Below are 26,075 nucleotides of genomic sequence, written 5' to 3'. Positions count from 1 at the left end.
ATCCTTACGACAAGAAAGACTTTCAACAAAATTAACTTTGTCTTTGACTGCAGAGAAGCAGTGAATAAGGTACGAAACTCATTTCTAAAACTATGATTGTATGAGCTTTCCTATCACTTTACAGCGTGAAAACTGAGTGTGATTCCTTGTCACCACGAGGAAGAATATGCATTTAAAAAAGAGATGGCAGAGAGTTGGTCACAACTCACAAGGATCTCCTGACAAGATCGTACAGAGAAATGGCGATTTCAAGCACTGATGAGGATAATGATTAGCCGCCACTCCAGAAAATCTGATTTTCTGTTTTGAAGTATTTCCTGAAGGAAACGAATGTTGTGCTGCATAAACAAAAAAAAAAAAAAAATAGTCACTAACAAGTTTGACTTATCCACAAAATGACAGATAAAAAAGATAGTATAGATACCTCTACAAACTTGAGCTTAAAATCAAGGCTTGCAGATCTCTGAGTCCGATTCAAATTCATCCCTAAGAAACTCTCCCATATCTGAGCATATTTCGCATCCTTTCAAGCTATAGAGCAAAAAAGAGCAAGCTCACCGTCTTTTCTCATTTCAGAGAGTAAACCAGAAGAATGCTTCTCCACCACTTTAAGATACTCATCAACTTCGTGTTCCCGTACATTAAACAAGAGAATCGATCCATACTGGAAGACTACCATGTAAATGCACTCACTCCCACTTATGCACCCACCAGTGCCCTGAAAAACAAAAAAGGAAATCAAGCTTTTAGTAAAATGTAGTAGTTCAATGAATCCACTTCAACCAAAAAAGATAAAAACATGTTAACTGAGAATGTCAGTCACTATGGCAACTTACAGTGGGATCAGAATGATTGCCGAACTTGGGAACAACATAGTTAGTCAGTCATACGCCAAGTGGGTGGGATGAAGTTGAGAGCTTGTTTCGGTCAACTAAGCTTTTCAAATCAAAGCTGCACACGAATCACATATCCACACAACACTTCAATCATCACATTTCATCAAATTTCTAAAAAAAAACCATTTGCAAAGTTTTGATCTTTTTTTTAACTCATAATCAGTGGTAGGTAGGTTAGATATCACACGCTTAGTCCGTTCTGATTCAGATACAGAATGATGACATAAACGATGCCACCTAGTGGAGAAGAAATAAGCTCGCACGGGGAGAGAAAGCATGGTTTCCCCCCCCCCCTCTAAGCCGCCGTAACTCCCATCACCCACCTCAAAAGGCGGGTCCTTTTCACCACACTCCTCCGGATGCTGATTCTGATTCTGATTCTGATTCTGGGGAGGAAGAGAAAGCCCGCCCTCACTCACATTCGTAAGTATGCGAATGGAAGAGAGAGAGAGACTGCGGTTTCTGCTTAGGAGGGAAGATCGAGAAGACAAGTGTACGGACGGAATGGCCTAGGGTTTTAAGGTGGACGTCAGAGCTCCTCATCATTTTGATTTCTCCAGAGAGCGATGGAGGAGAAGCAGATGAACAAGATGAGTTTAACATGCGTGCCGTTCTTACATTCTGTGAACTAACAACCTACCGTTTATATTAATCTACACGACATCGTTTTAAAATAATTCGATATTGAATTATGCAATATGAAACATCATGAACGTTTACAAATTCCTTGAATGTACTACGCTGTGTTCATCAAATTTTTTTTTTTTTAAATGAATGCTAAATTTATTCAATCAAAACCTTTTTACATCTAGTGCTTCTTTATATTTGCATATGAACAAAAAAATTTAACTCCTAAAAGAGCAAAGAATCAAAAAAAAAAGAAAGATTATCGTATGATTTCAGAGAGTCTCCAATATTAAAACTCAAGAACAAAATAAAACAAAAGTGTCTCTAAAGACCATGCAACTCCCGTTACTAGCTAGGTGTTAACTCTTTTTCCTTACACCGTCTTCATATCTCCCGGTGAAGTCTTAGTTTTAAACCTCAATCCGAATAACTTTGAGAAGAAGTTACGTCCTTCTTTTGTCTTGACGAGCTTGTCAAGGTCTTGCTTCACGCTCGTGCACTCTTTCTCAAGCTCGTAAACACGTTCCTTCATCCCATTCATCATCATCACCATATTTGCATTTCCGTTGTGTCCCTCGCGTGCATGATCCTTGCTTCTTGTGTCGTCGTCAGTGTTGCTGTCCGTGTCAATGAACCATCCTGCTATAGATGTCCGAAGCCGCATCTGTTCAATGAACAAGACTTGTACTATGACTCGCAAAGGTAGACGCTCGTTTTGTGCTGCGTGTGTGCATGCCTCCAGTGACAGTTTCTGGCAGTTCATTAGCAAACACAGTTGCTCTCTCTCCGACTCTGTTAGCCATGGATGAGCCTGTTGCTCCAAAACCATATGTTTAAGGTGAGTTTGGTCAACAAAAAGTAGAAGAACTCAAGAGTGGGATGAACAGAGACGTTTTATTAGAGTCGGAATAACGAGGGTACAAGAGTAAGAAAGCCGGCTAGTCGATGCTCGGTGAGATCCTAGCCGGAAGTACAAGAGAGCGGCGAGATACAAAGAGAATAAAGGAAACCCTAATCTTGCCGCAAGTCTGTCTGTCTATGTGGTGATGCCTTTCTTTCCTGTCCTCAACTCCTTATATAGTCTCCTAGGTCGGTTGGCTTTGACCTAATCCGTCCCCTTCGTTATGGGCCTTTTGGCTTAAAGGCCCAGTCGAGAAGACTGCTCGGCCCGAGCCGCCTGATCGTTTCCATCGGCTTCTCGTCGTTCAGCTATAGAGGTCTCGAGCCGAGTCGCGGCTCGTCAGAAGCCGTCTCCGAGCCGGTCATCCTTTGAATGGTAGTAATGGGCCTCCTATTCGCTGGGCCTTGTGGATGGTGCCAATCCATCCCCAACAGTAAGTCCCCCCCTAGTTCGTTGTCGAGCAGCTGGTCGCAGCGAATTAGTGAGTTAGGGCTCGAAGAATAGGAGGTTTGATAGTCGGTTCCTTTGATTTAACCGAGGAACCGCCGGCGGAAAGAGTTCCGGATGTTCCCGAACGAACAACCGACCTATCGTACGCTCGATGCCTCAGATGAACTCCTCTAAACCGATGAATCGACTGTGCCGGTTTTTGATGTGACAGCGAACCATCACCGGTTTTCGATCGAGAAGCTGAAACGTCGCTAGGGTTTTTTGTCGGGAATCCGAAAGGTCGCGTCTGAGTGTGACGCGCGAGCCCGCCGACAGGCCCAATTAGGCCCGCTTAGGGCTAATGATGGCACCTCGTGGGAGGCGCCTTCACTCTCTCTATAAATAAGAGGTCTCTCTCGAGATCTCTCTCATTCTTCTCTCAGTTTATCAGGTACTTTCTCTCTCTACTCCTTATCTCTCTAGCTTTTGCTCTCTGTTTTAGTTCCTCTACTCGATATGTCGACGAGCAAACAACTTTCTCGAGAACAAAAGGGAAAGATGATTTCGAGCACCACTGGTCCCGATAGTGATCTGGAGAGGGTTCGCGGATCCGGCGATAGCGTAGAGGAGGCTCATCGCGAGGCGATGATGGATACCGAGAACATGACCCGAGAGCAGCGTATGCTCGTCTCGGTAGCGATGGTTCAATCTCGCGCAGACGATGACGGAGGCGATGGCTCTCCTGACGACGGGATGACTCCCTACTGCTTCTACCCGGGAAATATTTTCGAGGAGCAGCGCCGACTCGATCCGTCGCGAGCTCGTCCCCCTGTAGTTGAGGGGCAAGACTGGAGGAACGTTTTACCGACGCGATCCACATTCGAGTCGGTGACGAAGCTGCTGAAGAGAGGCAAGGCGACCGGAGTTACATTCATAATCCCGTCAAAGACCCAAAGGCCGTGGTCCCCCCCGAAGGGGTATCAGTGCGTATACGAGTCGTACTTCGAAAAGGACACGAAACTATGGTTTCCGATTCCTCGACTCGTCACCGCCTACACGATGCGCCGAGGAGTCGCTTTGAGCCAATTCTTGAATGGCGCTTGGCGTCTAGCAGTTGCGCTGATGGTGATTGGGGCGGAAGCTGGCGCTGCTCTCAGCGTCCGAGCATTTGAGGAGCTGGTCTCGGTGAAGATTAATCGAGGCCTGTTATCACTGAAGATACGCCCGAACTATAATGTGGTAACGGGCTATCCGACCAAGACGAACGACTGGCAGCGATCGTACTTCTATGTTAAGTCCGATCGCTCGGCTTTCGAGGAGCCGCTGAAGACCGGTTACCGTGTTCTTTGGAACAATGAATTTGGTATTGAATGTTCTTTAATCTTTTACTGTTTCAGACTCCTGACCATCTCTTTTTCTCTTGTTTTGACAGTTCCTCACTCGAATACCGCGGAGTACGAGGAAGATTTCTTGGAGAGTGCTCGGATTATCGCGTCCCAGAAACAGGATTTTTGGGAGAACTTCTCGTACAGGAGGATTCGTAGGTCGATTGATCGGATCAAGCGGCGTAAGTTTCTCTTTCTCTTCTTTTGCTCGGTTTCCTCAGGGATCCTAAGTCGCTTTCTTTTGTCTTTGCAGAGGTTTGGCGTTCGGACACCGTTCCTCTCATCACCAAAAAGTCGAAGAGAATCAACTTGTTCACCAAAGCCGAGCAGATTGAAATTAACCGAGCCAGAGCTATGAGGGAATTGCCGGATCTAAGTTTGGTGGTTGGGAAGCAACTCGGGTTCGTGGAACCGGACCAAAGCTCTAACGCAAACTCCTCTGATCCCGGGGAGCCGAGAGCGACTGAGTCGGACGGGGCTCAGCTCGTGAGAAAGTCGGGGAGCAAGAGGAAGGAGAGGGAAGGCGTTTCTTCCGAGGAGAAGCAAGCCGAGGAGACTTCCACCGGTGGGGGCGCCGGATCGGAGAAGAAGCGGGCGCGCAAGGATCCCGTTGAGGTTCGGCCTTCCTCTGTGGAGAGAGGTGAGCTCCAGGCCTTGGAGCCTAGCAACAATTCTCGAGATGACGTTCTCCCGGATCCGTCTCTCGATGGTGGTCTTCAGGGGACTTCTTCTAAGGTGAAGAAGAAGTCGAAAAAGAATAATAAGAAGAGTGCCGGCGAATCCTCGGGGCACGAGATAGCGCCCAATACGGAGAAGGAAACCGTGGAGGCTCCGACTACTGCCGTTTCCCTCCCCAAGGCGGCGGTTCGTGAAGATGCCCGGGGATCGAACAGGTCCTCTCCGAAGGCTCAGGAGGGTAAGGCTGTGCCGAAGAACCTGCAGGGGTTTTGCCCGGATAAAGTGGACTTCATTTTCAAGCGGGACACTCCTCTCGTTTGTAACGAGAGAGATTGCGCTCGTTTCGTCCGCCAAGTCCGGGGAAGTAGGGAGCATCTCCCACTCGTCAAGGACTTAGTTTTCCAAGACGAGTACACCGCTGCTGCCGGTTCCTCGGTTAAGGTAAGTATAGTTTCTGCATCGCATTCGTTTCTCGTCTTTCTTCTCATTTGGTCGTCCTATCCCAACTCTTTCTTTGATGTGTTGCAGAGCCAAGGTGACTGGAACGAGGTCGTCCGCATATACGACAAAGAGCTGAAGAGGACCTATGGTGTGATTGATAGGCAACGGCGCAACACCAAGGAGGCGACTGTCGCCTTAGAGGTCATGCTGAAGAAGAAGGACGAAGCGGTTATTGCAGAAGCGGCCATGAGGGATGAACTCTCCCAGAAAGAGGCGGCTATGAACAAGGAGCTGAAGCGAGCCCGGGAGTTGGTTAAAGCGCTCGAGAAAGAGAAAACCAAGCTGGCAAACGAGAAGAAGACCCTCGAGGAAGAGAAGGCGGCTGCTGCCTTAGAGCATTCCAAGGAGATGGATCGTCTCCGAGAGTCGCGCCGCTATGAGGTTACTCACGAACGGATCCGAGTAATGGCGGCGATGCATGGGAAAGCCGCCGTTCGCTTCCAGAGGATCCAGGATCGGGAGTCCCGTCGTGATAACTTTGAGGATGCGAGATGCATGCTCGGCCAGGCTCGGGGGATGAGACGTTGCCTTGAAGGGATGAAAGCGGCAGGTAAAAACATCTCTCAGGGAGATATTGATATCTACGCCGGGCAAGAGAGGCATTATGATGCGGAGGTGAAGCGTTTGATCGTAGATGATCTTCTCGAGAAGGACCTTTCTTTATCTCCTCTCGTGCTCGAGTCGAGGTTCGTTATCCAGGAGATGATGGATAAAATCGACAAATTTGGGTCGAACATGGACTTGCTCGACTCCGAGGCCGCCAAGACGCTTCGCACTCCCCTCAGAGCACCAGGGGATCGATCCGAAGAGCCGTCGAAGAGCCTTCTCGACACCGTTCAGTCGCCAGCTCGCCCTGATGCTGTTCTCCCGGGTCAAGAAGTTGCCCTTAAGGACCCTTCCGTGGCTGAGGAGACGAACAAGTCAGCTCCCGACGAACCGATCTCCAACACGCCGGTCAATATCTCCGACTCGCCGTCATTCGAGGATGCGGATTCTGGCGCGAGTGAAGGACATCTCGAGGGGGCGGACTCTGGCGCGAGCGAAGAACATCCCGAGGAGGATCTTCCTGCCTTGGATTAGTATTTGATGTTTGTTGTATCTGACTTTTGGCGCTTGTGCCTTTAAAACTATTTCCTTTTCTCGGCTAAGGCCTTTTGTTGTATGAACTACTGCCTTGCTTTTTCTTCAGACCTTTTATGAATTTTTATTATATATTTCAGTAAGTCGTTTCCACTTAGAAATATGTAAATCGTTTTTGTTTTTAACCGAGAAAGGATTCATTCGAGCGGCTACTCGCGTTTGCCAGCGAGTTCCCAATTTTTCAGATAGAACAGGAAATTAGAGGCGGTTGCTCGTTCGAATCTTCTTTATTCAACTAAACTTTTACAAGTGGTTGATCAAGCGATTACAAAGAGAATCTCTAATCGTTCTATTGAATTACCGAGGAAAAGGTTCCGAGACGCATTGCAGTAACCGAGAGAACCGTTGGTCGGCCAAACCGTCGTTCTTCGGTTAGACTTGGTCTAGAATTTCCATCGGGTAGCCGGTCAATGCGTGACGCACAGGTGACGCAAGGCTGTTATTCCCTTCGACTGACGTCTGATCAAGACCCAATCGATTGATTTTGGGCGAGTGCTCGTACGCCGCTTGAAAAAGGGGTTGGCATCGTTTACTAGAAAGTGACTGTTCGTCATTCTTTCGCGAAAAAGTTTGGACTTTGTTTTGGTTGGGGCTGGACCCTGTGAAGGGATGCCTACGTACCTCGGATGAGGATCAAGCCTTTCGTAGTTCGTTTGACCGAGTGAAAGTGGCTGTAGTAGCGCATTCACTCGGACGAGTAGAAGTGACGGTTAGGTGCATCTACTCGGTTTTTTTTTTTTTTTTTTTTTTTTTTTTTTTTTTTTTTTTTTTTTGCGAACAGTGACCTGTTGGTCATTCGCTCGGAGAAAAAGATGAGACGAATCTATTGGTAGAAGAGGCGAAGATGCATAGAGTTCCAGGCTCGTGGAACTGCCTCTCCGCGGGAAGTCTCGAGTCGGTAGACGCCTGGTCGAACGACTCGGGTGATCTTGTAAGGTCCTTCCCAATTGGTCCCTAGCTTGCCAGCGTTGAGCTCCTTTGTGTTGTCGAAGACTTTTCGGAGGACGAGATCGCCGAGCTCGAGAGGGCGCGCTTTTACCTTCTTATTATAGTAGCTCTCGATCTGGTTCTGGTAATTTTGGATCCGAAGAAGCGCTTGATCTCGTTTTTCCTCGAGTTCATCGAGGGCATCGAGGAGCATATCTTGATTAAGCTCGACGAACTGCGGCATCTTGGCGCGCCGAAGACTTGTCACGTTAACTTCGGCGGGGGCCATTGCTTCCATCCCGTAAGCAAGAGAGAAAGGGGTGGATTTGGTCGCACCGCGAGGAGTCGTTCGGTGCGACCAGAGGACGCCGTCCAGCTCGTCGGCCCAATGGCCTTTCTTTAGGTCGAGTCGCTTCTTGATACCATCGATGATAATCTTGTTGGAAGATTCCGCCTGTCCGTTTCCTTGCGGGTAACGAGGAGTCGAAGGGCTTAGACGGATATTCCACTTGTTGCAGAACTCTTTGAAGTTTCCGGACATGAACTGAGAGCCATTGTCCGTTATGATCTCGTACGGCAAACCGTGACGGCAAATGATGTTCTTCCAGACGAAGGTGCGGACTTCCTTGTCCGTCACCTGAGAGAACGCTTCGGCTTCAATCCATTTGGTGAAGTAATCAGTGAGGACCAGGATGAAACGACGTTGGCGCGAGGTCGGCATTGGCCCGATGATGTCCATCCCCCACCTCATGAACGGATAAGGGGCAGCAGATGTCCGCAACAGCTCAGTGGGACTGTGGATGCTCGGAGCGTGACGCTGGCATTTGTCGCACCGACGAGCGTATGCCTCGCAGTCAGTGTTCATAGACGGCCAAAAGAATCCCAAGCTTCGAACCTTAAGGGCGAGTGCTCGGCCTCCCGAGTGGTTTCCTCCTGCTCCGTCGTGAGTTTCAGCCATTACTCGGCGTACTTCATCGCCCTGGATGCACTTTAAGAGAACCTTATTCGCGGTCACTCGGTGGAGTTCGTCGTTCATGACGACGTAATGGGCGCTGCGTCTCTTCAGGCGTCGCGCTGCCCACTTATCGTTCGGCAGTCTTTCTCGTACGAGATAATCTAGGAACTCGGCTCGCCAATCGACTGGGGTATCGTCACGATCGGTCATCTCGGTGTCGGCTTGATCCGGCATCTCAGTTTCGGTTTGATCGGTGGTGGATCGTCGAGTTGTCGCAAAGATTGGGGTGATGGGAGAGCTGTCGTCGGAGGAAGAATCGATGCTCGGTCGATCGATCCGCTGTATGGGTATCGTCCTTTTGACCTGATCGTGGAGTTTGCTCCCGAGTGCGGCTAAGGCATCGGCGCAAACGTTCTCTCCGCGGGGAACCTTGGTGAGTTCGAAGAAATCGAATTCCCTAGCGAGCTCCTGAACCACTCGGAGATACGCATCCATTCTATCATTGCGAGCATCGTAGTCGCCGCTAAACTGGCTAGCGACGAGCTGCGAGTCGCAATAAGCACTCAAGCGTTTGGCTTTGACGGCTCGGGCGAGACGAAGACCGGCGATCAACGATTCATACTCTGCCTCGTTGTTAGAGGCCGGGAAGCCGAAGCTGAAAGACTGGCGGATGAGTTCTCCTGTTGGCGATTGAAGCTGGACTCCAGCACCGGATCCTTTGCTCGTCGATGATCCGTCGACATGAAGAATCCAATTGGGACTCGGGACATCGAGGTCTTGTGCAAGATCTGGCGTGAGCTCGACAAGGAAGTCGGCGAGGACTTGAGATTTGGCGGCTGTTCGACATTTGTACGTAATGTCGAGTTCACTCAGTTCGATTGCCCACTTGGTCAGCCGGCCGGCTCTGTTGGGATTTTGCAGGACGGTGCGGAGCGGTTGGTCGGTCAGAACTTCGATAGAGTGTGACTGGAAGTAGGGTCGTAATTTCCTCGCGGAGTCGACGACGGCCAGAGCCAGCTTCTCAAGGGTTGGGTATCTGGTCTCCGGGCCGGTCATGCGTCTGCTAGTGTAAAAAATCGGACGCTGCTCGCCACGGTCCTCCTTGATCAGGACACTGCTGACGGCTGCCGAGGAGACAGCGATATAGAGAGACAAAACGTCTCCTACGTCTGGCTTGGCCAAGACGGGAGGAGTCGTTAGGTATTGCTTGAGTTGGACGAACGCGTCCTCGCATTTATCATCCCAGATGAACTTCTTGTTCCCTCGGAGGAGATCATAGAAGGGAAGACATTTGTCGGTAGATCGGGAGATAAAGCGATTAAGGGCGGCGATGCGTCCTGTTAGTCTTTGAACTTCGCGGCAGTTTCTCGGACTGGGGAGGTTCAGGACTGCTGAGATCTGTTTCGGGTTAGCCTCTATTCCCCGTTGCGTGACGATGTAACCAAGGAATTCGCCCGAGGAGACGCCAAACGTGCACTTTGCGGGATTCAACTTCATCCCGTACTTGTTTAAGATGGCGAAGCATTCCTTCAGGTGAGTTAGGTGGTCGTCGGCTCGGAGCGATTTGACGAGCATGTCGTCGATATAGACTTCCATTGTCTTCCCAAGCTGCTCGGCGAACATTCGGTTGACAAGCCGCTGGTAGGTTGCTCCAGCATTTTTTAATCCGAATGGCATCACCTTATAGCAGTAGGTTCCCCGATCGGTGATAAAAGCAGTTTTCTCCCGGTCGTCTGGGTGCATCAGGATCTGGTTATAGCCCGAGAAGGCGTCCATGAACGTCAACATCTCGTTACCGGCCGTCGATTCGACTAAGCGATCGATGCTAGGCAACGGGTAGCTGTCCTTAGGACATGCTTTGTTGAGGTCGGTAAAGTCGACGCAGACGCGCCATTTACCGTTCTTCTTCTTGACGACCACCGGGTTGGCTAGCCATTCCGGGTAACGAACTTCAGTGATTGAACCGGCACCGAGTAAACGCTCGACTTCCTCTGCGACTGCTTTGGATCGCTCTGGTCCCAACTTTCTTCTTTTCTGCCGGATGGGTTTGAAGTTGGGATCAACATTGAGTTCGTGGGTTGTGATAGCCGGGTCGATTCCCTTCATATCAGACATCGTCCAGGCGAACGTGGACAGGTTTTGCTTAAGGAACTCGAGGATCTTCTGCTGCATTTCGTCGGGTAGGAATGCGCCTACTCGGACTGATTTGCTCGGGTCCGACTCGTCAACTGGTACTTCGAGAACTTCTTCCTTTTGCGGGCAGACTTTGCTCGCGGGAGGAGAGACCGAGTTGACAAGTGACTGGGAGCGCTGGATTTTAACCGTGGCGATCAGGAGATCCCGCGCGGCTTGCTGATCACCCTTCAGAGTTTTGATCGACCCGTCTGATCCTGGGAACTTAACACACTGATGATACGTCGATGCGATTGCTCGCATTGAATGCAGCCATGGGGTGCCGAGTATAACGTGGTAAGGGGCTTTGGAGCCGACCACAGAAAATTTGACCGTCCGAGTGACTCCGCATGCGTGAACCGAGAGGCGGATCGTGCCCGCGATTACCTCTGACGAGCCGTTGAACCCTGTCAGGGTCCGAGTAGAAGGCTTGACGTCATTGAGGTCAATTCCCATCTTTACGAGGGTTTCGCGAAAGATGATATCGACCGAGCTCCCGGTATCGATAAGTACTTTTGTGACGTCGTACTTGTCGACACCGAGCACGACGAGCAAAGGATCGTTGTGAGGGAGGTGCACGCCGAGTGTATCGTCAGACGAAAAGGTAATCGGCTGATCGTCTACTTGCTTCTGGGGCCATCGTTGGGAAGTAGTTGCTTGCCTTCGGTGGTCTTTGACTGCTCTAACTGAATCGCCGCAGGGAGGTGATCCACCCATAATGACGTTTATCCGGGGACGAGTTTGTGCTCGCTTCGCGCGGAGCACATCGCGAAGGTCGTTACTCGTTTCGACAGTATCCCTTTTCTTGCGGTTAAGGGTTGTCCGCAGGTCGCCGATCTTCGCGTTGAGTTTGTCTCGCAAATCGCAGTTCGGCTTGTCGGCGCACTGCCTTTGGGAGGATTCTTGTGCCGAAGCTTTCGCGGCGCGATTCGAGTCGATCTGTCGGCGGAGATCGGAGGAGACTGGCGTTTCCTCGGTAGTGGATCGAAACTTTTGATTGAGGAGGGACCGAAGATCCGTAGTGTCGTCTGGGGTCTCCGTATCGTTGTCCTCGTCCGACGAGGATCCTGGTTCGTTCTTTCCTTGAGGTTGGACGCGGATTACTTCAATGCGCTGGCGGTTGGCAGGCTGATCGTCGTCCGCCGAGTCGTCATCATCGTCGGTTTCCCGGGCGACCTTCTCAGCGTCCTTCGATCGTTTGTCGTTTTTACGGTTTTTGCCTTGCGATTTGCGCTGAGCCTTCTTGTCTTTGTTTCTGCTCCAGCTGTTTTCCCCTTTTGGTTTGGGTTTTGGCGGCTGGATCTTGTAATCGCCGCTTTCGATCGAGGAGAGGAACTGGGCGTAGAGAGACTTGCACTCAGTCGTGTCGTGTCCCTTCACGTCGTGATACTTGCAATGCTTCGTGAGATCGATGGGAGTTCTGGTCGGTCCTGGAGCCGACTCGACTTTAGCCACGACACCAGCACCCGGGGTACTGGGAGACGCATCTGGAGAGTCGGTCTCTCGCTGATAAACATTCCACTTTTTATCGTGCATGACCATGGTTGAGACAGGGGCGTTGTTCGCGTCCACGACGTAAAGGAGACCTCCTTTTTTGCCGCCGCTATCAGCTGGTGCGTGCTGGCGCGGCTCTGGCCGAGCACCCGCACTTTTGGCTGCAACCGGCTTGGCAGCGTTCTGCTTCCGAATTATTGCCTTGGTATCTTCTTCCATTCGGATGAAATTGTGAGACCGGGCAATAGCGTCGGGGAGCGAAGTCGTAGGGTTGGAATACAAGTCCTTACGAAACTTCGAGTTGACGAGGAGAGTGTTCATCAAAGCGTCGATAGCGATATGATCAGGGACGTCGACTCGGGATACGATCGTCTTGAACTTTTCCATGTAGTCCTTGAGGCTTTGGTCTTTTGTTTGCGCCATATTCCACAGGCTGGAAGCGGTTGCTGCTCGCTTGGTAAACATGATGTAAGTCTTGAGGAAAACGGCTGATAGGTCTCTGAAACTGCGAATCGAGTTCTCGCTGAGCTGTGAGAACCAGGTTAGCGCTTGTTCGTTGAGTGTTTCGACGAAGAGCTGACAGTATCCTGCGTCCTTCTCTTCGTCGGAAAGGCGAGCTCTGGCCATAGCTATGTTGAAGGCTGTCAGGTGTTCGACGGGGTCGCCTCCGGGTTTGTACTCGGGAAGACGGAGCTTTTCTATCTTGCGGAGCTGGACCCTGGTTAGCTCGCTAGCGAAGGGCGAGCGCGAAGTAGAGGCGATGACGCTGTCGATCTGAGGGGCTGCGCTCGTCGCTTGGTGAATCTGCGAGCTCATTTGCTGAAGGCTGAGTTTGAGCTCGGCGATCTCGCGAATCGTCGTCGGATCTGCTGTCGTCGGAGTAGGGTGTACGGCGGGAGGACCGTTAGGGTCAGATTCGTCCACAGCGCGGTCTTCTGCCGGCGTCGGAGGGAAGAGATGCCGGCAGACGGGCTGGGAACGGTTCGTCGGTCCAGCGGGAGCAGTGAGGGCAGCCACGAGAGCAGCGAGCTGCTCATTCGTCGTTTTCTGGACTTCTTCTTGATGCGCGAGGCGAGCCATCACGGAGCTCATGAAGTCCGACGAGAGAAGAGGAGGAGGAGGCGGAGGCGTAAGCTCGGTCGCTTCGCCGGAAGAGCCGGGGTTCGAGTCACCAATCGTCATACTAGGCTAAGAAACGTTACTCTGATCGGCCCCACGGTGGGCGCCAATTGTTTAAGGTGAGTTTGGTCAACAAAAAGTAGAAGAACTCAAGAGTGGGATGAACAGAGACGTTTTATTAGAGTCGGAATAACGAGGGTACAAGAGTAAGAAAGCCGGCTAGTCGATGCTCGGTGAGATCCTAGCCGGAAGTACAAGAGAGCGGCGAGATACAAAGAGAATAAAGGAAACCCTAATCTTGCCGCAAGTCTGTCTGTCTATGTGGTGATGCCTTTCTTTCCTGTCCTCAACTCCTTATATAGTCTCCTAGGTCGGTTGGCTTTGACCTAATCCGTCCCCTTCGTTATGGGCCTTTTGGCTTAAAGGCCCAGTCGAGAAGACTGCTCGGCCCGAGCCGCCTGATCGTTTCCATCGGCTTCTCGTCGTTCAGCTATAGAGGTCTCGAGCCGAGTCGCGGCTCGTCAGAAGCCGTCTCCGAGCCGGTCATCCTTTGAATGGTAGTAATGGGCCTCCTATTCGCTGGGCCTTGTGGATGGTGCCAATCCATCCCCAACACCATACATGCATATAGAGAGAGAGAGAGCATTCAAAAGATTAGTTTGATTGGGAAGCAACTCATAATAACTCAAAACATATATTATTTCTCTTTTATCAACGCATAAACACTTGACGTACAAAAGTTAGTTTTTTTTGAATAAATTTTACAAATATTCAAAAAAAAAAAGAGTGTAGTTTTGACTTTTTCATACATATGTTAAGAAAATAATTGAATCTTTTTATGTATTTAATTAATAATTATATTTGTTTAATCAATAGTATTTGAAAAAAAAAATATCTACAAAGATCAAAGCATTTTACAATTAATATATATATATATACTGAAATTCGAAAAATGACATTTTGGAGTATAAAAATTGAGATTATATACTTAAGGTTTGTTACCTTGATGTATATATCAATTGAGCGGTAGATACCATCATCCATTGGCCTTGCATCTCCAGGGACTAAAGCAGCAAGTGCTTGAAACTTTGACAGTTTCAAGTTCTCATCAGAAGCCACCTCTGCTAAGTAACCATCTATAAGACTAGCAACCTTTGTGATAGGCCTATGAGGATGATAATCTACCATTATTTGTTTCTCCTCAACGTTATTGTAACAAGAAGAATCATAGTTTAACATGAAGTGATCAAGAATCCGCTGGACAGAGTCGATATCATAGAGTGTTTCAGCTGAGTATCCCACGTTTGGGATAAGCAAATCCTCTAAAGCAGCTTCATCTAGCTGCACACCAATTTTTCTCTCAAGATTCTCTTGAGTGATTGCACTAGCGTGCAGAACCATGGATGTTCTAAGAAGCCTAAGCAAGAAACTTGTCGATGTAACACACTTTTGGCTCGGTAGTAGCTTCACTATTTCTTCGAGGAGACTTCTTTGATCATCATGAGCGTAGTAAATGCCATCACCACCATGATTAGTCCCTTCCTCTGAAGATAAAGAACCACAGTGCCTAGAACTACCAAGTAAAGGAAGGTTCCGTTTCGCGTAATGCGTAATAGATTCTGCTATTATATCCGCTTTCACGCCTCTGGACTCGACGGTTTTGATGAATCTTTTGTACATTGAGATATTGAGGGATGAAGACACATCGTTGAACCACCAGTTCCCACTCGTGGACTTGGTTTTTATACCGTTCCACGATGTATCAGTATCCTCTGCGTAAGAAGCCTTGATGGCTAAAGAACCAATGCACCTAGTGACAATGTGAAGCTCTTCAGCGAGAGGTATCAGTTTCTGCTCGCAACTCTCTAAGGCTTTGATTGAATCATCCCAGTTTGTGAAAACGTTTTCGTTGAGGAAACTCTCTGTGAGGGAGATGAGATTTGCATCTCCATAGTTTTCACTCATTTGTAGATACTCTGCTGCACATCTGAGACTCACCACGTTTTCAGGTGTGACCTCAGGTCTTGCACCGTAACAGAACTTGGCCACGAGCAAAAATGTGTCTGGTCCACCGGGAATGTCATGAAGCTGAGCAACACAAGTTGACTCAGAGGCTGTGCTGAAGAGAGTTTCAAAGTATCCACTTCTTGACAACAAAGGAAACTTGGTGATGAAGAAAACACATGAGATAAAGGCAAGTGATATGGTATGTGTGAGTCAATGTTATTAGGTTTGGTTTACTATACCTTATGGAGACGGAAGGTTTGGTCTTGGACTTGGATCATCACATCCGGTTTAAGTCCAGTTGAGCAAAGCCTGATCACAGATTAAGAAGAAGAGATGAAAGATTATGTTTGATAATTAAACCCCGCTGAATATGTAGAAGAAGACTGACCATGTGTGACCACTTAGATGAAAGACTTCAGATTTGGAACCCACTTTCAAGCTAGCCATCTTCTATCTCTCTTTTTTTCACTTCACTCTTTGGTTCTTCCGCAACTCAAAGAAATTGCAAAATGATTATTCATGGACACTTTTTGATTATTGCAATATGAGACCGAGTCTTGTGGAGAGATGGATACAGACGAAGCTTTGTCCACTTGTGTTGTTACAAGATTTCCCCTCTATTTTCTGTAGTCTGTTACTGTAACGCTTCCTCTTTCTTCATTTTATAATTTCTCTTTGATAAATTCATTATTCTTAAATGTGAAAGATATTTGACTAGTCAACAACTTAGAGTTGCTCTCTTCAATGGGTGTCAAAAATATTAGTCAAAAACGGCCCACTACGAGACCAACCCATAAGGCCCAATATAGAAACCCATGGCAAATACATGTTCAAACCGCCCTAGTAACTCTTGGCTGTCCAGCCCTTAAGGCTTAAAAGCACACTTGTTTGGCCATCAATGCTTAATTACAAGTATTTAAAATTTCAAAACCCCTTTAATACTTACTACATTATTCAAAAAAAGGCTCTGTCCAATCAGTAATCTTATATAAAGGCCATAATTACCGTTTAACCATTGTTTAAACGTATAGAATGGGAACTATCCTGCAGTCACAAAAAAAAGGAATGGGAACTATCCTTTCTGTTTCCTTGTAGCATTAATTGATTAGAGAGGGAACTGTATAATATGATTAACGTATAGAATGATTACAAATTTTAAAATAAATAGACTTGTAGAAAATGTTAAATCTTTTTTAAAGAAAAATCGATAATAATAAGGAAAAATCGAAATATTTATAGAATAAAATATTAAATAGGAGTCGGTCAAACTATGAATGATATAAAGTTGCAGAGGGGGTTTGTGCGGCTCTTGAGTCTTGTATCAAGACAAAGTTCCGCATCTCTCCTCCTCCACTCGTTTCTTTTCGCTTAATAAGTTAGTTGTAAACTTTCCTGGAAACTGTTACTCAAACCTCTCCATCTCTCTTTTCTTTGGTAGTTTCTCTCTCTCTCTCTCTCCCTCCATCATTCTTCCCTAAATCTAGATAGAATTCAACTTGTTTTTTTTCTTCTTTTGTCGGTGGATTTGTTGAACCTCAAAGTCTTTGATTAGTCTTCATCTCTGGTCAGAGATTGTACCTTTTCATCGGAATATATATATATAAAAAAGAGTCGTCGATCTTGTTTCCTTTCCTCTTTTTGCTTAGTGAATTCACAAAAAAAAAACTTTTTGGATAGTTTTATGATTGTATTGATTGGTTGTTCTTCTGTTCCAGTGACGTGTTCTCTGTTAGTTGCGTGAATCAGGGTTTATGTTTTTATTTGATCTGAAAAATTCTATTTGACTTTATGGTCTTTTACAGACAGACCTAATTGATATTGATCTGTAGGTGTTTTGTCTGAATAAAGGTACAAGCTTTGGAGTTGGGATATTTATTTCGAGTTATGTCTGGAAACCAACAGGTGTTTTTTTTTTAATTAAATCCCAAAAAAAACTCTGCTATTAATGCATTTTTAGAAACTCATCATGTTTTATTGTGCTGGTTGGTATCTATCAGCCTCAGATCAGCCTGCCTACATGGCGGTGCAGAGATTTCAATGCTGCTATTCCAATCAAGAAGAGGAAGTACTTTGTCCTTCCAGAGGAACCAGGTGGCTTGGAACCTCCTTTGGAAAACAATACTCAACCTAATGAGCAGCGAGGTGATGATGATGATACTAGGAGTGCTTTGGATTTGAATTCATCTGATGCTCATGTGAATCAGAAATTGATTGATGATGGATCTAAGAAAGTTATTGGGAATTTAATCCCTCCTGTTCCGTCTCTTTCTGTGGGGAAGAATGCTGAGAGTATTGGGAACCTAGTTCTTGACCAAATTAGAGTGAAAGTTGAGGAGCCTAATATTCCAGTTCACTCCAGTCCCTTGGCAGGCTCTGTGGTCCCTTTCAGTTCTAACATAGTTGCCAATTCACTCCATTGTTCTCTTGATAAGCTTCCTGTAGTTGCTGAACAACATCCTGGTGGTGTTGCCACCTCAGATGAAACTGAGTTGAATGTAGAACAAACTGTTCTTAAGACCCTTGACATTGTTAGGAAGGGAGAGTGTCAAACAGAAGCATCTGCTGGGCGGCTAAGATGTAAACCTAAAAACAGTTCTCCGTATTTGGAGAATGATTCTGTAAGTAAGGGAGTTTATGCGCCTCATGTCACAGATTCTACTTGTACCAAATTTGGCAATCTAAGTGGTGTGAACAGATCAAACTGGGATTTGAATACTACAATGGATGCTTGGGAAGATGGTCTAGATCGCAAGACTAGAGTTAAGACAACTGGTTCCTTCTTTGACAGTAACAACAGTAGTTGCCCTGGCATAGAGACATCAAGTTGTGGTGGTGATACGGCTGTTATTGCTAAGCCTGTTTCTGAAGAACTGAAGGAAAATGTATGGTTTATATCCCCTAAGGTTTTCGATCGTCAGGTTAATCACACATGTTCGCTAAGTCTAGGCCTCAGGTCATATCCTCCTACGGAGAAATCTCCTTCTCTAGCAGCTAGCACATCGGAAGCAAGAGCTGCATGTACAAGTTTCTCTAGACCAGTAATGGCCGCTGATAATGTGAACTCGGTAAATCTTAGGACTGTGAAGTCAGAAGTAATTGAAGAGGAGGTTGTTTGCAGATTCAGAAAGGAAAACTGTACAGCATCTGGCAGTTTGAATCCAGTGGATTCTTCTAGATCAATAAAAGCTGAGCCGAATAACTTCATTCAGTCCAAAGTTTTCAATAGGAAAGATGGAACGTTGAGTCCTCCCCATAGACCACTGATCCAATCAAATGAGATACTTGATATACTTGCAAGTTTTACGCCAAACCAGAAGGATACATGTTTACCTCATCCCAGTGGTATCAGTAATGCGCCAATGTCCATGAATGGAATGACTAGAAATCCAGGCTTTCAGAGTTATCCTGACTCTGCATTGAAAGAAAATCCAAGCCAGAGTTCTAGTCTCGGTGTAGTTCACATGAACGATGCATGTTCCGTACCTTCTGGCCATGGAGGTCATAACCTCAGTGCATCAGATGTGAATGTTTCCATGACTGAAGATAAAACTCTAGGTGATTGCAAGACCTCTCATGGAACTAATGAACTTTCAACAAGTGGTGAAGAAAAAGTTATTTTATCCGGTAAGGAGCTAAGGGGAGAGTTATGCAGTTATGACTTCGAACCAGATTGTGGTGGTCTATCTAGAAGACTAAAGAAGCAAGTTGAAAAAATAAATGTGTATGACGACAAGAAGGTCCAAAGATCAGCTGCCATGTTTGCAGAAGGCAATAGACATGCTGAGTGTGGTGGTGTTTCTGAAACGGAACAAGGGGATATTGCTGTTCCATTTGACGGTGACAATCGAAATTCTAACCATGTGGAAGTAAAAGAGAGCCAAGCTTCACTTCTTTGTAATACAGGTAATGTAAATATTAAAGAATACTCCGCCTCATCATCTACTGATAAATTTAAGACATATACTGTTGATGAATCATGTTTGAAATTAGTCGAAATGGCAAGCTCGGAAGTTCAGATTAAAAGGCATAAGCCAGAATCTCACACTTGAATATTTGATGAATCAGGTGTGTCTACATTGTTAGGCGGGAAGGTTGATAACCCTGAAACAGTAGATAACATCAGTCCAGCTTCATACAAGGCAGAAATTTCTACTATCGACAATGATCCTCTTCCTGCGGAGTCCAGTGAAGGTAGTCAGAGTCGAATGAAGACACTAGATGCTTCAGACAGCTTTGTGCCATTGCGAATGGAAAGAGATAGATTGTCTGATTTCTCACTTGAACAGCGCAAATATCTCTCGAGAGGGAGGTGTGATTTTTTTTACTGAACCTTGTTCTTTTATCTCTATTACTTTCTTTGCCTCATTCTCTTTTGAGATCTTTATTTTTTTCTTTTGCTAGTGATGAATCCTGCAAATTCTCGCGTGAGAGGTACCATGGCAAAACTACAAGAAGCCCAAGGTCATATTTCATGCCTGACAGAAGGAGATTTTCTGATGATACAGAAAGCAATTTGCAGGACAGAGATACAAAAAGTAAAAACTCATATCTAAGTTTTTTTCCCATGGAAGCACAAAGTTCAGTGTTTCTAAACTTTCTCATCTTGTGGATGCAGATTTTGAGTCCAACAATTATGGAAACACTCGTCGAGGTGGTGGTTTTATGAGTAATTCCTATAGAGGGAGACGACCAGCAAACGATGAAGCAACCCCTTTTCCCAACTCCTTTACCAGAAGAAGTCATGGCTTTTCATTTACGCAAAGAGGATCAACAGACAAAGAGGACGCATCTGCGTTTCACGGGTTTAGAGATGGTGAAAAGTTTACTAGAGGAGCACAACCCGACGATGAGCCAATGTTTATGAGCCAGTCACGTCCGTATCAAGGTCGGAATAGTTTTGCTAGAGGAGGACGAACAAATTTTGCCAACAACCACAAACGAGGCTATCCTGAATATCGTTCACGATCTCCAGTTAGATCAAGAGAAAGATCAGCTGGTCCGTCCTCGTCTTTCAGGAACAGATCACAGGAAGATTTCAGTGGGCATACAGACTTTTATCACCGGAGATCACCCTCAGGTTATAGAATGGGGAGAGTAAGCTCGCCTGAACATTCTGGTTATTCAAGGGAGATGGTTGGCAGAAGGCACAATTCTCCACCTTACTCGCATAGACCATCAAATGCTGGAAGGGGTCGAGGTTATGCAAGAGGCAGAGGATATGCAAGGGGCAGAGGTTATGGAAGAGATGGCACCTTTTTTAGGAAACCATATGATCGTGTTGTACATAGAAACCATGGAAACTGGAACAGTTTGGATCCTCGAGAAAGGGTCGAGTACAGTGATGAATTCTTTGACGGACCAGTTCATTCTGAACGATTTGGTGTTGATGGTAATGTTGAGAGAAGACAATTTGGTTATAGACATGATGGTACGAGCTCTTTTAGACAATCCTATAGCAGTGATGGTTGTGCACCTACTAATGTAGAGGATGGCCCTGATGGTGTGAGGTATGGACAGGACCCTGATTTTGAGATGGTTAAAGAACAAGGGATTGATGGAAAAGATAAGACCTCAACTGAGAATGCATCTGGAAGAAGTAAGAATATGGAAGGGGAGGAAACTTCAAAATACAGTGAGATTTGGCAACGGGATGAGCTTGGTGGTGGTGATGATGGCTTTTAGAAGAAAGATTAATACTCATTTGTGTGAACGTTCTGAGACCAAAGAGATCTGAGTGATAGTGTGAATACAGGTACCGAAGGAGACTTCTGTGACCTTGCCACGGACGAGGCCAGTTAGTGGCTGATAACTGAGGGCATTCCAGTAACTGATGTGAAGGGACGCTCTGCTATCTTTTTGTTAAAAAGTTGCGTGTTGGTCTTTCTTGGATGTGTATATACAGCTCTTCTCTTGTGGTGTCATCCAGAGTTTTGCTGCCTTTGTGGTGTTGTCCTCTGCGCTGTAGCACTGTATGTTAATGGATATACAACTGGAGGAAGATGGTGTGATGTAAATACATGTGGGAACTTTTCAGGCTTGTCTGCATTCAGTAGTGTTCAAGTAGAACGTGACTGTTCTAATAGATATGAGGCGATGAATGACTAGGGCATTATGAGAGACATACAGGACAGGCTTTTAGCCCCATGCAAATTTATAGACGGAAGAAAAATTGCAGGTTTTGATGAATGAGTCTCTTTGCCAAAGGACCAGAGTGCAATACTCGAAGTTGTGCCTGCCAAGAAGATAACAACCGCCACGTTGTGGTAGAGCCATGACTGTTTTTGGCTTAAAAATTCACTCTCATCTGTCAGATTATGAATTCTTCTAAGATGAGCTTTAGGTGCATCCAAGAGGATTAATTAAGTACACATCTGTGTGCAACTTGAAGTATAAGCTAAACCAAGCATGCTTGAAATGTTGAAAGAACCGCCGATTATCTGCCGGTAGAACTGGGTTTACTGGCCATTGGGAAAAAACACTGGAAACTGCTAAAGGTACACCAGCCATTTGGATATATTAGTTTGGTTAATGGAACCTTCTCTTTTATTCTCACTTAAGAAAGTTCTAACTTTGAGTGTACATCTCACTTCTGATTGATGCAGTTGCTTCTCCAGTACTGCAGTCTCTTCATGTGAATGATTCATGTCATGGAATTTTGGTATGGTATAAACAGTGGTATATGCTGTTAATAACAAGGGCATAAAGTGTTTTGGAACTAGGAGAGGTTCCAGCATTCTGATTTGGAAATGTGTCTGAGTTTGTATTTAGTTCTTGATTCTGAGACAAGAGATTGAAGTTTGTTTATAGGATGATGTTAGAAGAGTGATGAGAGACCAGATCTTAATCTTGATCATGGTTTTAGCATATCTGCCAAGCATACATGTAATCTGATCCTTTATGGAATGTGTAATGGTGCGTCTTGAACTAATTAGAACGTTGTGGATCTACTCAAAGCGACGAGCTATATTGTTGTTGAATGTGTATATAATTCATGTATATAGCCAAGTAGTTTACCTCCTTTTCAACAATTATAGACAGAGTAATTTAACATATACAACAAGAATTAAACAAAAATACAGGATACAAAGCAAACCAACCCAATCCACCTCTGGGATCAAAGTGAGTTGTGTTTTTTTAACATCCTCTTGTTCTTTGCTACCCAAAAGCAAAGAAAAGTAAAACAAGATTCTAAAGAAGAAGCCCTAAGCGACCGTGACCCACAAGCAATTCCATTTACTGAGATCTGTAACGCCTCGCTGCTGCAAAATACCATATCCTGTGGTCAAGCAAGTTGAGCTTGTGATCCTCATCCCAAGTGATTCTCTCATGGTTGCCAGAAGCCTAACTTTCATCCCCTGAGGCACTGCCACTAGAGGTGTGTGTATTCTCAAATATCGGAACTCCTCTGACAAAAATATTTGTCGGGTCCACAAATTCGTTAAGGAGAACAGCTTCATAAGGGTAATTCACTACGGAGATGTAATGAAACCGGATCCAGTAGGCAGGGATTCGATCAGGGTTGATGAAGAATCCACTGAAAGGCAAGAAGTAAGCTAAGATGGCTACCACAATGGTGTAACCAAGCATTACATGTGGGACAACGCCTGGTAAGAAGGTGACGAATGAGCTTCCTGACCAGAAAGCAGCCAAGACTATCAGGAAGTAGAAGAGGAAACTCATGACCAAAAACTCACCGAGAACGGGTTTACGAACGTTGGAATAGTGGAAACAGGGCTCGAGCCAGAGCCGCCACTGGCTTTTGAGATGCTTGCACTAACAGCCTTTTTTCAAAGACAAGTGAACCACTTTCAAAAACATGTATTTTACAATAATTACTAGGATACATGCGTTTTGATTCATATTTTTGGGACTATAAAAAAAGAAGAAACTAGAATAAATGTAGTTATTGTCACTACAAATTAAGAAAGATCAATTGCAGTCACTATCAAGAAGATATCAGTTCTTTACATTGGATAAACAAGTCCTTTTAACTATTGTAGCTGGTCGCAACCATTCTCATCTAAAACCCATCATCCAAAGGATTCACCACCTACCCCACGAACCATCATCATGTACAAACAACCCTTTCTTTCCAAAAGAACCGACATGCATAAAGAAGAAGAAAAGAAAAATACAAGCGTATGAACATATTCCAAGTATCCAACCGCATCATATCTCCCACCAATACCGAGACTAGTCAAGCTGAAAATGCTGATTCCAAGATTGCTGACGTGTTGAACTTGAAGCTTCTGAAACTGTTTCCAGGTTTTGTGTTCTGAGGACGCTCTACTAGTTGGGGCTGCTTTTTATTGTAGCTTTCCGTTGTTGCTGTCCCGTTTCCTCCAGTACTACTCGTCCTAGCATTCCACACGCTGCGTGCTGTACAAAAGTCTATCAAGTCAGATCTCTGCCATACAAAAAAAATAACTCTCTTTTTATGCATGGTTGCTGCAAAAAGGACTATCTCAAACCTCTAAGGGGCTTATCAGATCTCCGTTTCACAGGAGCAGGATGCTTTGATATCCACGACTTCAACGACCTGCAGATGTTTGAGATCTCTAATTCCATGCACCAGTAATGATAATCGCCAAAGAATATACGTGGAAAAAATAAAAAGACTACTCACGCAAGAAAAGGTGCAACCATATACAACTTGAGACCAGCAACTCCATGAGTTATCACCTCATTACTTGCTGGCTGAAGATGATCAAGCCGATGCCAAGCAATCTCCTACAAGTATTACACAACAACTGAACGTAAGAGACTCAACGATCATACATACGCATATAAGACCACGTCGACAAGGTTGTTTGTTAAATACATACACTGATTTCCTTCTTTGTTTGTGGTGCAAAAGCTGTATCATCTGTCACCCCAGCAACTATGTAAAGTCGAACTCTTTGCTGTCTGAATGTAAACTCAATATATTCTTCTTTCTTCAGTAGCTTTGAGACATCAAATCCAGTTTCCTCTAAGACCTGTGTTTGGCATCAAAGAGAAGTTACAGAACACACCCATTCAAGTCTGATTGGACATTCCGCCTTTTCATCAATAGCAGTAGGGAGCTACAAGTAAACCTTTTGGGCCTTGACCATTTCTATACGAAAAATTTGTAAAAAGAATTGGAGAGCCTCTATAGAAGAACATTTCCTTGCTCAGCTATATTCTCATTCTCAAATACGAAGATAAATTTCTAAGGTGTACTTGCCATGATCAAACTGTTATATTAGCATGAAATGAGATACCATGTACCGAAACAGGAGATATCAGAGACGTTCTATCTTACACTATTTCACCTCCATCATCTATATACTTAAAAAAAAAATCATGCGCAAATAATATTGACACATTTGTAAATGTCAGCAGCCAATGAACTCACTATGAGAGGTAAATATGTGACAGCCAACAAACTCATAAGATACAATGACCACAGAATTCAATCTATTTCCAATTCTGTAGTATACATTTTCAATATCCACTCTGATCAAGGAGTGGTTGTTGCATTTTTCATCTTACATTATCAAAACAAATGAACCACGTAAGAGAGAGGAAAGCAGTAGATTCAAAACAAACCTCACGGATAGCACAAGCATAGTCTTCTTCATCCTTACTCTTCTTCCCGCGGGGAAAGCTCCAGCTTGACCCTTTCCATCCCTTCACCAACAAGCACTGAAAACTCCCAGAAAAGAGAGAAAAGCGTAAGCATGAACTAATAAAAAAAAAAGGATCTGAAATTTGTAAACAATCACGAGAATCTAATCTAACCCGTTCATAAGTCTCATCGAGGATAATAGCTCCAGTGACAGGAACTCTACACTTGTAAGACGTAAAGTCTTTGAAGATATCATCAATGTTAGAAACGTAAGGTCTCAAAACATCACAGCTGTTGAACACTAGGTCATGTTAAAGGAAACAGATCCATCCACAGAAGAGATTAAACAATTTTTAAACACAAATCATCATCAGCATAAAATTGAAACAGAGAGAAAGGGATACAGAGTGAAGTAAACTCCTTCAAAGAGAGAGACTTTAGCGTCGGATCGTTCTCAACAGCATTGTCTTCGTAGTACCAATAAGCATACTCAACCAGGAAGAGAATCCTCTCGAAAGACTGTTGGTCTTCTTCAGGAACGTTCAGAACGAATCGACTGACCGTAAAAGAGAAATCATCAGTTGAGTAGTTCACTTTTCTACTAAAAAGAAACTATTCAAATCAGGGGAGGGTAAAGAAAGCAGTAGATGATAACCTGCAGAGATCGTCGAGAAGCTCCTTGGAAGGGAGAGACTTTCCGACGTTCTTCGATGAGCTTGATGATCGGTGGAGACCTGACATAGTTTTCTCGATCCTAATCAAAACCCTAATACTGGACGAGAAGGAGTGTTATCTCTCTCTCTTTCTGTCTATTGTATATATACAGCTGTCGTCGCTCTAAGGCTTTTCGTTTGCCCTCCGGTGAAATCTGATCGCTACGGGGAATCTGAATCGATGATTGGTGCGTAAAGGTGGGGCCTTGATTTGGCCTTTATTGCTCAATGGGAGTAGCTGCTGCAGTGCAGGCAGATTAGGAGGATGAGGGTGGATTAACTATCCGAGATCCGACCCAAGTCTCTTTTTGTATTTGGATATCCGAGATCCGACCCAAGTCTGAGAGAAACAATGTACTAGGGATGAACCAAGCCAAACCAGCCCAACCCAAACCGATTCCAACGACTGGATTAAAGATTTTAGCAATGGTTCGGTTTAAACTGAAAAACTAAAATATTTATTTACTTAGATTAATTTAATATATTAATAATTCTAGATTGAAAATATTTAACTATGTAATCTAGACAACTAATTAAAA

At 45.4% G+C, this 26,075-nt stretch overlaps 4 protein-coding genes and 1 long non-coding RNA gene across 10 annotated transcripts; 2 read left to right on the top strand and 3 right to left on the bottom strand.

The window, feature by feature from the left end:
• Nucleotides 1-17: 17 nt before the first annotated feature.
• LOC108839891 (uncharacterized) lies at nucleotides 18-1,477 on the bottom strand. The gene is made up of 3 exons (XR_008942608.1): nucleotides 837-1,477; nucleotides 425-718; nucleotides 18-338 (listed from the first exon to the last, which is right to left on the bottom strand). It is a non-coding gene; the product is annotated as an uncharacterized LOC108839891 (long non-coding RNA).
• Nucleotides 1,478-1,777: 300 nt separating this feature from the next.
• LOC108842309 (putative BTB/POZ domain-containing protein At5g13600) lies at nucleotides 1,778-15,803 on the bottom strand. The gene is made up of 4 exons (XM_018615179.2): nucleotides 15,620-15,803; nucleotides 15,471-15,540; nucleotides 14,227-15,387; nucleotides 1,778-2,334 (listed from the first exon to the last, which is right to left on the bottom strand). The coding sequence occupies exons 1-4, from the start codon at nucleotides 15,676-15,678 to the stop codon at nucleotides 1,897-1,899; spliced, it is 1,728 nt and encodes a 575-aa protein (XP_018470681.2). The 5' UTR covers nucleotides 15,679-15,803; the 3' UTR covers nucleotides 1,778-1,896.
• On the top strand, nucleotides 2,347-6,658 carry LOC130507961 (meiosis-specific protein ASY2-like). 2 transcript variants are annotated; one of them, XM_057002883.1, is made up of 3 exons: nucleotides 2,347-4,420; nucleotides 4,492-5,357; nucleotides 5,445-6,658. In XM_057002883.1, the coding sequence occupies exons 1-3, from the start codon at nucleotides 3,370-3,372 to the stop codon at nucleotides 6,495-6,497; spliced, it is 2,970 nt and encodes a 989-aa protein (XP_056858863.1). In that variant the 5' UTR covers nucleotides 2,347-3,369; the 3' UTR covers nucleotides 6,498-6,658. The 2 variants fall into 2 exon arrangements, with proteins under 2 accessions (XP_056858863.1, XP_056858862.1); XM_057002882.1 differs by having other exon boundaries at nucleotides 4,492-6,658.
• A 706-nt stretch (nucleotides 15,804-16,509) lies between the features above and the next one.
• LOC108842308 (uncharacterized) lies at nucleotides 16,510-22,249 on the top strand. Of its 5 annotated transcripts, none has more exons than XM_018615175.2 (7): nucleotides 16,510-16,665; nucleotides 17,061-17,133; nucleotides 17,229-19,134; nucleotides 19,297-19,540; nucleotides 19,633-19,766; nucleotides 19,847-21,725; nucleotides 21,834-22,249. In XM_018615175.2, the coding sequence occupies exons 2-6, from the start codon at nucleotides 17,116-17,118 to the stop codon at nucleotides 20,911-20,913; spliced, it is 3,369 nt and encodes a 1,122-aa protein (XP_018470677.2). In that variant the 5' UTR covers nucleotides 16,510-16,665; nucleotides 17,061-17,115; the 3' UTR covers nucleotides 20,914-21,725; nucleotides 21,834-22,249. The 5 variants fall into 5 exon arrangements, with proteins under 5 accessions (XP_018470677.2, XP_018470679.2, XP_018470680.2 ...); XM_018615177.2 differs by having other exon boundaries at nucleotides 16,513-16,665; nucleotides 17,080-17,133; XM_018615178.2 differs by lacking the exon at nucleotides 16,510-16,665 and adding an exon at nucleotides 16,687-16,795 and having other exon boundaries at nucleotides 17,080-17,133.
• Nucleotides 22,250-23,150: 901 nt separating this feature from the next.
• On the bottom strand, nucleotides 23,151-25,676 carry LOC108820580 (mRNA-decapping enzyme subunit 2). Its single transcript, XM_018593551.2, has 8 exons — nucleotides 25,479-25,676; nucleotides 25,228-25,379; nucleotides 24,997-25,124; nucleotides 24,805-24,900; nucleotides 24,057-24,209; nucleotides 23,858-23,961; nucleotides 23,703-23,770; nucleotides 23,151-23,610 (listed from the first exon to the last, which is right to left on the bottom strand). Exons 1-8 carry the CDS (start codon nucleotides 25,562-25,564, stop codon nucleotides 23,429-23,431), a joined length of 969 nt encoding a protein of 322 aa, XP_018449053.1. The 5' UTR covers nucleotides 25,565-25,676; the 3' UTR covers nucleotides 23,151-23,428.
• Nucleotides 25,677-26,075: the final 399 nt, after the last annotated feature.

This window comes from Raphanus sativus, chromosome 2 (assembly GCF_000801105.2).
Source record: "Raphanus sativus cultivar WK10039 chromosome 2, ASM80110v3, whole genome shotgun sequence".
Classification (NCBI taxonomy): Eukaryota; Viridiplantae; Streptophyta; class Magnoliopsida; order Brassicales; family Brassicaceae; genus Raphanus; species Raphanus sativus.
The sequence above is the reverse complement of the archived record's forward strand: the minus strand, read 5'-3'. Positions and strand labels throughout refer to the sequence as shown.